This window comes from Telmatherina bonti, assembly GCF_933228915.1.
Source record: "Telmatherina bonti genome assembly, chromosome: 10".
Classification (NCBI taxonomy): domain Eukaryota; kingdom Metazoa; phylum Chordata; class Actinopteri; order Atheriniformes; family Telmatherinidae; genus Telmatherina; species Telmatherina bonti.
In genome coordinates, this window is record NC_136628.1 from 4,830,058 (window position 1) to 4,842,989 (window position 12,932).

General features: G+C 43.3%; 1 protein-coding gene across 1 annotated transcript in view; it reads right to left on the reverse strand.

The window, feature by feature from the left end:
- ncam1a (neural cell adhesion molecule 1a) overlaps window positions 1–3,190 on the reverse strand; it is a gene marked incomplete at its 3' end in the record, with an annotated part of 306,826 nt that extends 303,636 nt beyond the window's left edge. Inside the window, 1 exon segment of the mRNA XM_079248256.1 lies at window positions 3,072–3,190. Coding sequence (XP_079104382.1) covers window positions 3,072–3,123 — 52 coding nt within the window. The 5' untranslated portion in view covers window positions 3,124–3,190.
- Window positions 3,191–12,932: the final 9,742 nt, after the last annotated feature.

Consider the following 12,932-nt stretch of genomic DNA (forward strand, 5'->3'; position numbering starts at 1 on the left):
GACTCGGTCCGGTTGGGGACTCGGTCCGGTTGGGGACTCGATCCGGTTGGGGACTCGGTCCGGTTGGGGACTCGATCCGGTTGGGGACTCGATCCGGTTGGGGACTCGGTCCGCTTGGGGACTCGGTCCGCTTGGGGACTCGGTCCGCTTGGGGACTCGATCCAGCTGTAGGGGGGTGTATCCATGTGGACCGAGACCGTGTTCACGCTGCCCTTTGGTGAAACCAGTCAAACCATTAGAATAATATCTCCCCATTCCCACCAGAGGTGGCGCTGCACTAGTATTTATCAGAAGAGAGGACCAGACCGGCGTGAAGAAGAAAACTCTGTTTCCTCCTCCTGCCAGTTAAACATGGAGACCAAACTATGGCTGTTTTGGGTTTTTATTGTGTCTTATGCAAGTATCCTGCAGAAATCCACTGCAACAATGGACGCAGTATGAACACCAGACGAGGCAGAGGACCCTTAACGCCATCGCTATGGATTTACCCACAATGCAACGCCACGCCACATGCAGGAAGGGACTTTTTGTAGTCCGCTTCCTGTAATTGGTCCGCTTGAAACGGACTGAGACCTGCGTTTGTAGGGGAACCGAGTCCGCTTCTTTGGACCAAATCAGACTTTGTTTGGCGCGTTCAGATTTCCCCAAACAAAGCGGACTTTTGAGCAAACGGACTCAGATTCAGATCAAAACGGCTAAAGTCGATGTGTCCTCAATGGCAGGAAAATGGCCAAAGCTTCAACACCTGATGATAGTCACTCGACAAAATAGCACTGAAGTCTAAAACTCATGCGTTGGAAACCACACTCAAGCATCCGCGCTGATCCGGCTTCAGACCTGTAATGTCCCACTCCTCAAGCAGTAAGTGAAGTATTCCCATTTCTATTGTAACACAGGTTAGTTCTGGTTATCTTCATCACACTACGCTCCTTCGGACCGCCGCCTCATCAAGCCAATGAACACAAAACTAGACTGCAACAGGAGGAAAGACTTGTCTCTGCGTCCACTCTTCTCTCTGACAATAATTCGGCTACTAGATGTGGTCCTGCAACCTCGAAAGTATGTTTCTAGCTTCAAAATGTAATTATCAGTGAACTGCATGAGAAACTGGAAATCAATACATGTAATTAAATTGCACAGCCCCCAACGTGGCGCTGCCTTTACCCACTTCAATACGCCCGGCTCTATCAAATAATGTGATCAATTCATCAGAGTTTGTCCCTGTTGAAGGCGGGCACGCCGTTCAGATCTCCCCGTCGCTTGTTTTTGTCTTTTTTCTCCAAGGTGCAGTAAATTTCGGGGGAGACAGAACATCTCAGCAGGATCCTGAATCACTTGAGAAGAAATGTGAAAACTTAAGACATCCTGAGAGTTGCTGGCTTCATGCTGCTGTCTGCACAACAAAGACTGACTCACAAGTTCAGGCTGTGAAAGATGGAAGGCAAACCGCTGCCATGAAAATATCTCAGAACGATACAGTAACTCAAAAGGCTCGCTGGTGATCAGGCTAAGGTCGGAGCGACGTACGCTGCAGCAGCTCGGGATTATTGTCAAGTCACAGGTGTTGGAGAAACACATCTTTCCAGACCAACAGCACAAGCTGACGGCAGCCATGGTTCATGGTGAAGGAATCCAGCGCTTCCAGCACTAATGTATTATCTTACTCACACCTTCACATCCCCAGCAGCCGGTCAGTAGAAATGGGAGAGTTTTTGACCACATAAATCTCAGATTAAGAAAAAACAGGGTTGTGGGGGAGGAGCCGGCATTGGTTGAACTAAACCTCAATGGGAGGGAACAAAAATGTTTTTCTCCCAGCACTGAAGGGAAAGGAAACGAGATGTGGATGCAGCATGAATGTGTGACCTGGAATCCAGAGAAGTAAAAGTGGAACCCAAGGTTAGAATAATCATCTCTTATAGCCACTACATTGAATCACAACATCAAGCTATTCTTCCTCTCTCCAATGACCCCTGGGGGTCCTCAAACTCCACTTGGAACACTCAGTTGCCGTCTATGGCAAGAGGCAGATACAGGGAGGGGGGAGGGATGTGGGTGGTTGGAGAGGCGGGGGGCACTATATCACCACTGGAGCTCTGGGATTGGCTCCTTTTCTACCCTGAATAACTATTCAGTCGACCTCAATGGATGACGGATTTCTAACAGACCAACCAACTAAATTAGAAAAGGAGGCAAAGCAGTGTGCTCCAGTAGATCATGTGTGCGACGTGGTTCTGGGGTTGGGAGCTGCAGACACCAAATATCTCAGATTTGTGCCAAAAACGCGTCCAATCAACGAGCAGAGAAGTTTTAGGTGCGTGGGTTGCGTGACATCTAGACTGAGATGTTACGAAACGTTCCTCAACCTGTTAGTGGACTAAAACAAAGCATCCACGCTCCTCTCTCTCTCCCTCTCCCTCTCTCTTTCTCTCTCTCTTTTACTTTATACATTCAAACATACATACATATATATATATATATATATATATATATATATATATATATATATATATATATATATATATATATATATATATATATATATACACATATATATATGTACATAAACGCGCGCGCGCGAAGGACAGTGTGGACTACGCGAACCCCCGAAGCGTCCCCCTGCAGTCTGATCCAGCAGCATCTCTCTCACAAACTCAGCTTTACTTGAAGCAGTGTCGCATCCCAGCTGGAGAACTTCTCCAGAGTCATGAAGGTGATCTAAGCAGAGGAACGCGAGCGTGACCCGGTGCGCACTTCAGGCACCGCGGTGCGCGCGCGCATCGCTTTATTCAGCCCAGCTGGAGACAAGCGTCCCGTCTCGCGCTCGTTTTCTTCACACTTCCATATTTTATGCTGATGAAAAACTTTCTCTGCAGCTTCTCCTCGTGTCTGAACTGACATGATGAACAGTTTTTCTCTCTGCGGAGCTCGAGCGCCTTCCTCGCACCCTGGCGGAGTCTGGGACATGATGCCGCGGGGAACCACAGGATGCTGATTTCTCCTCATTTCGTCCATCTGATCAGATTTCCCCCCCACACACAAGCTTTGTTGTAAGAAAGAGGTCGCCTTACCTGCACAGGCCAGGAGAAGCCCCCCCCAGATGAAGTCCCTCATCTGCAGCATCGCAGCGGTCCACAGATCTTCTCCTGATGATGAAGCTGATGGCAGAACAGATCCCAGATCCCAGATCCCAGCCTTTCCACGGACAGCAGCTGCTGCAGGATGCCTTTTTGGTCCTTGTCGCTACCCGTGTTCGCGCCGCGGCACAATGACTTACAAGCAGCAGCCGTATCACGCACTCGCGCACGCACATGCACTGAGCAGACACCAACACGAATTACTCCGCCCGGTAGGCTGTACCGCACACACACACACACACACACACACACACACACACACGCAGAGGGGCGGGCTGAGGTGAACGCAGAAGTAGTGCGCGAGCTGCAGACAGCAGATGGTCACCAGAGGCTCTAATTCCGATTAATGAGATTACCAACCTGCAAAGTGTAATTTGAAGTCGCACAAAGCAAAATATTTATTTTTGTGGACTATTGAGAAACTGGGAGATTAAAAGCAGCAGTGGAGGCAGATTAGAGTCTTTCTACGTGTTTTTGTTTTTCATTACATGTGTTTTCTTGCATGTTTGTCCATCATTCATAACGTTTCATCATCTGCATCTCTTTCTGAGTCACAGAATATTATACCAAAGTACAACAAAGTACATTAAAGTACCTTCGTGCCTCACCACACACTTACAGAAACACATTGCTTTTCACAGTTATACACACATGCATGTCATGAGTGGGTCTGAAGTGGACTGGAGAAACCTGGGCTCAAACCAACAACCTTTAGCCTTCAGGTAGCAGTTGCTCAGACAGTAGAGCAGATAGGAAGGGTTAACAGTTCCAATCCTGCTTCATTAGACCAGAACATTTCATCCACTTTGCCTCCAGTGTCGGCAACACTGCTGCATGAATGTCTGTTGTTCCGAGAGGCCGTTGGCGTGGGCTGGCCCAGGGCAGCGGCTACACCACAGCTATACATGTTGGGTGAAAGAATTATGGAATCGGTGCTTTGCCTGCCATAAAAACTTTCTATAAATCAGATCTATTATTCTGGTTGGCCGATGACTGCGCTTCCTCCCGAGATACAGCGTTCCCAAAAACAAATTGTCATATTTGAGTTGAGTGAAGAAAAATATTTATATTTTATTTCTATTTTATCATTTTCTATTTTGGTTTGTTATATTTTATTATTATTTTGTTTCATTTTCTTTATTCTAGATTGCGCCATCTGTTGGCAGCAAATTTCAGTAGCTCTGACTTGCTATCTTGAATTTGAAAGTAAAAACTCTTCTCACATACAGATATATAGATATTACCTCAACTTAGGTCTTTTTTTCTGAGGATTTCATGCCGGTTCGGAGGGTGTGCTGCAAGGAAGATTTTTCTCCATATTTTTGGCTCTTTCAAGGCTTGTTATGATGAGTCTCTATGGCAACGAAAGACTTGTTTACAATCGGGATCAACTGATTAACCTCTCCCAAATCAGGATTATTAGCGAAACAACACATCAAATCTCGATGGAGTTGAAAAGAAAGAGAAGAAGATGCAGAGCGGGAGTGAGGCAGAGGAGGAAGCGATGGAGATTTAAACCATTTCTCCCAACCATCTTAATGGGTAATGTGATATCGCTAGCTAACAAAACGGATGAGTTCGAGATGCTAACAAGGTCTCAGAAAGAATACAGAGAGTGCAGTATTATGTGCTTCACCGAGACATGGCTGCATGAACACATCCCTGACTGTAATGTGTCTGTACCGGGCTTTAAAACGGTCCGTGCAGACCGCAGTAGACAACACAGCGGAAAGCTAAAGGGTGGTGGAATTGCAGTGCTGGTTAACCAGCGTTGGTGTCATCCTGGACATGTTACTGTCAAGGAGAAGATATGCACAAGAGACATGTTAGAACTGTTAGCTGTGAGCCTCCTTCCATATTATTTACCCAGAGAGTTTACCTGTGTTATTCTGGTAGCGGTTTATATAATACCTGGTACCGCACCAGACACAGCCTGTGACGTCATCAGCTCCGTCATTGCTCGGCTACAAACACAGCATCCAAACTCATTCATGGCGATCTCTGGAGACTTCAACAACGTCTCCCTCTCTGCAACTCTACCAACATTCCAGCAGTTTGTCAGCTGCTCCACAAGAGAAAAGAAGATCTTGGACTTATTTTATGCAAATATGAATAATGGATCCAGTTGTTCTGCCCTGCCTCCTTTAGGAAGATCTGACCATAATCTGGTTCTTCTCACCTCCACCTACAAGCCCATCGTTCAGCAGCAACCAGTCATCACAAAGACTCAAAATCTGGTCTGCTGAAGCTGAAGATGCTCTTAGAGGAGGCTTTGAGGCTACAGACTGGAACGTCCTCTGTGAACCTCATGGAGACGACATCAACGCCATGACTGAGTGTGTGACAGATTACATAAACTTCTGTGTGGACAGCATCGTCCCAACAAGAACAGTGAGGTGCTTCCCCAATAACAAACCCTGGATCACCAGTGACCTGAAAAAGCTGCTGAACATCAAAAAGAAAGCCTTCAGGGATGGAGACAGGGAGTTATTGAGGGCAACACAAAAACAACTTAAAACCCAAACTAAGAAGTGCAAGGAGGACTACAGGAAGAAGTTAGAAAGTCAGCTCCAGCAGAATAACCTGAGGGATGTGTGGTCTGGAATGAAGAAGATCACCGGCTTCAAGTTAAAGGGGGACCAGCCTGATGGAGGTCTGGACAGAGCTAATGAGCTGAACATATTCTTCAACAGGTTCAGTTCACCCCCTACCTCCAGCCCAACAGACCACACACCCTCCATAAGCCCACTGCTTTCCTGTCACGCCTCCAATCTGTCACCCTGCAGCTCAGTCATGGACCAGAACACAGCTTCATCTCCCTCCACATCAGGACATCCTGAGACCTCCACCTTGTTTGTCTCCTGCAATCAGGTTAAGAAGCAACTTGAGAAACTGAACCAGAACAAGGCTGCAGGTCCAGATGGTGTCAGTCCCAGAGTTCTCAAGACCTGCTCAGAACAACTATGTCCGATTCTCCAGCACCTTTTCAACACCAGTCTGAGACAAAATAGAGTCCCAGTGCTGTGGAAAACCTCCTGCCTTGTTCCAGTGCCTAAAAAAACACAACCAGCTGAACCAAGTGACTACAGACCAGTTGCCCTGACATCTCACATCATGAAAGTCCTGGAGAGACTCTTACTGGCTCACCTCAACAAGCAAGTAAACACCTTTCAGGACCCATTCCAGTTTGCATATCGTAATGGACTTGGGGTTGAAGATGCCATCATATACCTGCTCCAGAGAGCACACTCTCATCTGGACCATTCAGGCAGCACTCTGAGGGTCATGTTCTTTGATTTCTCAAGCGCTTTTAATACCATTCAGCCTGCTTTGTTATGTGAGAAGCTCCATAAATTCCAGGTGGATACCTCCACAACCACCTGGATCTATGACTACCTCACAAACAGACCCCAGTTTGTGAGACTGAAAGGTTGTGTGTCTGAGATGGAGGTCAGCAGCACTGGTGCACCACAAGGAACTGTACTCTGGCCATTCCTCTTCACTCTGTACACCTCAGACTTCCAGTACAACTCTGAGTCCTGTCATCTGCAGAAATACTCTGATGACTCTGCAGTTGTGGGGTGTATCAGGGATGGACAAGAAGCAGAGTACAGAGAACTGGTCAGTCAGTTTGTTAAATGGTGCGGTGACAATCATCTCATATTAAATAGCAAGACTGAAAGATACAGAAGATCATTCCTGCCAGCAGCCATCAGCCTCCGGAACAAGACCTCCTCTAGTTATTATTATTATATACTACAATATTGAATTTTCCTTTGGGGATTAATAAAGTATTTTTCATTTCATTACATAATTTAGTATTTAGAAAAATAATAAAATCCTAATCCTCAAATCCAAATGTAAACCTTTATCGTTCAAGACTACATCATTCTGTGATGCCAGTTATTAAATATAGCTTTGAATGTCTAATAGAGCTGCAAATGTTTTGACTCTATGAGTCCCAGAGCAACACAGCAGATGACTGCAGTACATGTACCACATCAGTGTTACTTGTAAAGCACAAACAAGCACAGTGCAAGAAACAAATCAAATATAAACAAATAAAAACGTTGGACAGGAAATAACCACGGTTTCCACATGCAGAAATTTTCCAAAGTGCAGCTGAACTGGGATAAGCCATCCAGAAAATGAATGAATACTTTAACAACTTGGGAAAATAAGAACAATCTAACGTCTCAGTGCTCTTTCTGTGTAACCAGATCCTGTCAGAGAAGAAGCACATCAGGACTACATTTCTGTCCACTTCTGTTGAACTTATGTACCTACAAAGGCTCATAGCTGGAGCTCAGAGTTCCTGAGCTCCTTAATTCCCACAGCGCTCCTCCAGCTTCCTCATGTTGACTTGTTTTCTTAGTAATTACAGAAATGCTGATATGGTTTCTATGTCATGATAACATTGGTTCCTTAAGGACCATGCTTTACTGCCAGTGCGATCATTGCTAAACCTGACACCTATAATCCTTCTGGACTTTGCTTCTGGAAGACACTTCACTTCCCCTCTGAAAGGCTTGTGTTGTGCTGCATCCTGACTTGTGAGACTGTTGGCACTGTTCAGGTCCCATATGTGCCATTGGCTCACCAACCTGCCTGACCAGACATGGTGACACTATGGAACCACCTGTAGAGGAGGGTCAAGGCTTCATTGTTGGTGGGTTAACAATGAGTTAACACAGAAGGTTTCCTCAGCTCCTCTCAAACCATCTGTCTCCTCTGTCCAGTGTTCACGTCTGTTTTCCAAAGACTTTGATTTGCCATGAGGTGTAGATGGACCAGGGAGAGTTGCTCTCCTGTGTTGTGCCATGCATTTAGGCAGAGGAAGTTCTCCTTGCTGCACAGCACTGAGTGGCATTTCAGTGGCGGGTTGCTGGATTTGTAAGGTAGTAAAACGTTTTTGGCAAAGATCCTTTAAATTTTCTCAGATGTTCCTGTCAAATATAGAATAGCCTCATGTTGCTGCTGTTCTTTGGTGCTTCCGTTTGGTATTTTCTTAGTTGATTTAATGATGGTGTTGTTGACATCTACATGTCTGAAGAGCTCTCATGTTGTGTTTGTGCTCTCTCTGTTTCCATAGGAACATCCTCAGCCTGATGGCGTAGGCAGTTTGTGTACCAGAGGGTGGTGTCGGTCCATGTGATTCCAGTAAACCTCCGTCTTTCTCAATGGCAACAACACAGTCCATAAAGGACCTCGCACCAAGTCATCCGCACTGAAGATAATTTCCGGTGATGAACTGTCTTTTTATGTATTCATCTATTTATGGAGCTTTATTTACCAGGGAAACACTCAGATTTGCATCTCTTTTGCAGGGGAGCTATCATGCTGGTCCTTAAGACATTATTTAAGCTTCTAGAGACTGTCCCATCACTAGCATAAAAATAAGTGTATAATCAAAACAACTAAGAATCAAAGATGGATTTTTATTATCAAATAAAAAAGAAAATTGTTTATTCTTAAATGTTAGGAACGGACAGGAAACATTTTGAAGTAAGTTCCACCATGGTGACAATATTTATATGCATGCTTCATCATCTGCTCAGTTGCCTTGTTTATCACAGCACACTGCATTTTCTTACCGACTCCTCACATCATGACATTCTTTATAATCTGGTCTCCTGGCCTTCACTGATCCTCAGAAGGAAACATCCCTGCTTCATTTTTATTAAACAAAATAATACATTGTTTTAAACTGCTTTTATTTTATTTGGGAAGTTTCTATAAAAGTAACTTTTATGTCGTGATGCTGATACTGTTTAACTTAACAGAAACTTCTGCTGTGTTTCTGAGTTTAACATCTTGATGCTGCCTTCCAGGTAAATTTACAGTTTGTTTAAGATCTTATTTAACTGAAGTTTATAAATGCCGGTGGTATAATAGTTTTACATATTTTACATCCATTTATTGTTTTATTAAACTGTTTTATTGTATACAGTGTTAAGTCTACTATAGCGTGACTTCTTGGCCCGGTTTACTTAAAAAATATAACATATACTTAAAAATATATTACTATCTGCCAGGTGCGTTGCCAGACAAAGAGCTCTACGGGGGCCCAGGCCCCCCATCAGTCAGATCATCAGTCAGTCTTAAAAAAAGGAGGGATGGATTAGCGTTGATGTGTTGTTCATATCTGTCCCAATTTATTTTGCTCTAATATTTCTGTGTCTCAGCAACAGCATGCAGTACTTTGTATTTCATGTTTTGCAATGAAATTCTAACATTAATAAACATGATATGTTTCAAACTTTTACAATAACCTGTTATGTCATAACACAATTAGCTCCCATTTTTTACGTTTGGGTGAAAGCTCTATGCTTACTGGTGAGATGATGTCCCTTATTGAGTCCAGAATATAGATTATACCCACTCTGTTCAGACCATAATGTTTCATCAGCTGCTCATTGTGAAATAAAGCCAAAACATCCCTCTGCTTCATCTCTCTGGTCTCAGTCCCGTCCGTCCCACTTAGGACACCTCTGAAGGTCTCTTAAAGGCATACCATGCAACTATTGAACACTATGGTTGGAAAACCTGTAACTTCACACAGGCCACATGACACTGTTACAAAATTAATAGTCTCTACTATAAATTCTACTTTTGAGTATCAAAATATCACTATTAGCCCTTTGCTCATGGGACATTATCGTAGGGCTGCTTCCTATTGTCTATAAAACACCATCTAACTACACCAGGCCAGTTGCTAATCGTTCTGTTACTACTTTAACATTTACATAAACGACAGGAAAAGCATTTATTGCATGCAAACGAGCCAAACTTGTGTGAAATGTTTAGGGAGTCATGTTAGTAGATGTTATGCAGCTTATGAGGCATTTACATAATTAACTTCGAGCTTTACTGTTTACTGCACACACTTGCTGCTTGCTCTCATTCTCAGCTCTGATTTTTATTGATTTTTCTGCTGATCCGTTTTTCTTTTGTTTTTCTTAAAACCTTTTGAAAACTGACAGATCACTGGAATGAAAGCATTTTCAAGTGAAACTGCAAGGTTTTCATTGTTTTTTTTTATTTTTTTATCTTCAGTGCATGGCCTACACACAGCTGAAGGCTGGACTTAGCATCCAGCAAAAGCTAAATAGATTGCAAAGGTCCTAACACTTAACTGACTGGTAGCAAGATCCCTTCCATCTCTTGAGATGACTACCAAGGCTTATACAAGAAGATTTACAGCACTTATGGCAAAGGTTTGCTACCTTGAAGTCAATGTTGAAGTGAATGAACTGTGTGGAAATTAAACAATCCTGGCATTGATAAACTCACTGACCCCAACCATGTCATCTCAGGCTAAACGACAGTGAAATGAGGATCAATCCAGAGCTATTTCATCACCGTGGAACAACACAACGGACGTTCTTATTTCTATTGATAAAACACTCAATAGTTTCAATGCACACCCGAGCTTGGTGGAGATTCTCCACAGAGTTTCAGGCCTTGTGGGAAACACTGGAATTCAGTAAGAAGCAAGTTAAAACACTGGCCACAGAAAACGCTGTTCTCAGGAAGTCAGTTAAATCCCTCACCGAAGGGTTAACCAGAGTCTCCAAGGAAAACAAGAAGATGAAGGAAGTAGTGCTACTCTTGAAGACCAGGAGTATGAGGGATAATTTAGTGTTTGCAGGGATTCCTGAACCAAAGGATGAAGACCCGGAGACCACGTTAAAAAACTTCATCCAGACCCATCTAAAGCTCCGGGAAGAAACGGTGGGAAACATCACTTTTCAGAGTTCACCGTCTGGACGGGAGAAAACCCGGAGCTGGCAGACCAAGGCTCATCGTAGCGAAGTCTGTTAGCTACAAATAGAAGGAGCAGGTGAAGACACAGGGTCTTTAACTTCAGAGCCACCATTATGCAATTAATTACCAGTTTCCAAGAGAAATCCTGGATCAGCAAAGAATCTCTATCCACATCAGGAAGAAGTCGAAGGAGCTCGCTCTGTCATCGTGGTGGATAAATGATTTATCAATGGACAGCTGTTACTGCGACCTGAACATCACTCCGAGGCTCTACGGACTTGTTGGTATCTGTTTTAATCATCTTAAATCTTCACTAAATCATGCCATATCTACAAAACTGTGATGGTTATCAGTAGTCTCACTGCTCCATACATCGCTCTCGACACGGATGTGTTTCTTTATTTTCTTCCTTTGGCACTGGCACTCTTTTCACTTTTCTTCATTAGAAACCTTTCACTTTTATCAGTAATTTCACCTGTTATTATATTGCTATGACTTGTGGCCCATGCACACAATTGTACATCGGACCCCGGACTTTGCCTGTCTCTCTCTCACACACACACTCACACACACACGGTTGATGTGTACAAACCTGTGAATAAATAAAGATGATACAGGTCAGGAAACATAATCTCAGGAGGTTTTCTGAAATAGGTGCCACACAGCCTGGGCATGGTCATAGCCTGGGTACACTCACGGCCTGGCTAGAGGTCAGTGAGGGGCCTACAGCAGCAAAGTACTGCCACAGACCACCACCAGACCAAGGCAATACCCACCACAAGACAGAGAGATCATGGCCAGAGCCAGTCGCAGCTCCTAGTGTATGTGGTACACACTGAAGAAACTTTTAATATATCAACATAAAACTACATAGGCTAAGAGCATAAAAATAAATAAATAAAAGTAAAGGAAGTAATAAGGATACAACGCTAGTTAATGACTAAAATAAACTGGTGAATTTTGAGCCTGCTTTTAAAAATATGAACATTCTCTGGTTCTCTGCAGGTTCATGGTGTTCTAACTTTAGAGCTTGTTAAAAGGTCAGTTCCAGGCCCTCAGGGTCCATGAGGGCTCATATGGTTAAAGCAATTATCAAAGATAAGAATACTTTTAAAAACCATCAAAATAACCTTGAAATTGATCTCAATCAGAAAGAATTTTCAACATATCGAGAGGAGTGACCAAAACCTTTTCATGAGCGGATCCGCTGGAAATAATGACCAGAACAACAATAAGCAGTTATTCCAATGGGTGTGTGTTGGAAATTGTTTCTGCAAATGTTTGAACCACGTGACGGTTGTGTGATGTAATAAATTTCAGAGAAAACTCAAAAAATTATGTCAGGAAAACAGGGACTGTTGTTAGAAAATGTATTACCATTATAGCAAATCTATCCATCCTGTAAATACAACTGATCACTTTATTCAGCGACCCTATAAACAGACTCATATAAACAGATCTTACTGATTTCAGTTGAATAGATGAAATATTTGTCCACATAAACATACAGTAGATGATGTGAATTTCTCTGTTATTTTGTTCTTAACAGATTGGTACCGCTTATTGATCAGTCTCCCTTTAAAAAAAAAAACCTGAAAATTATTAAAAGTGGAACCTGCTTTAAACGGTTCATCTATCTTCTGTCCTCTGGACACTGTATTTTTAACTGTCACATAATTTTTTCTCTATGTCCAGCAGGGATGTCAAGATTGAGACATCAGAAAAGCATGTCAGTGATCAGCCGTATGATTTTTCAAAACCTGACAGGCTGTCAAAAAGTTTGCTTTTGAGTTTTATTTGACTTTTTGCACCTGTATTTGTGCAATCTGCACCTTGGTTTGACAGCTCTGCTACCGTCTCCCACCACATACTCCTTGGATTTCTGACAATCCGCCTTCTCAAGAGAAAAATGAAGGAAATCTATTAATTAAAAAGACATGAAAAAGATCTTCTCTGTCATGATGCATGAGTTATAAAAGGAAAAACCTACCCAATGGGTGCAGCCAAGGTTAGAGATGTGCCGCAGCT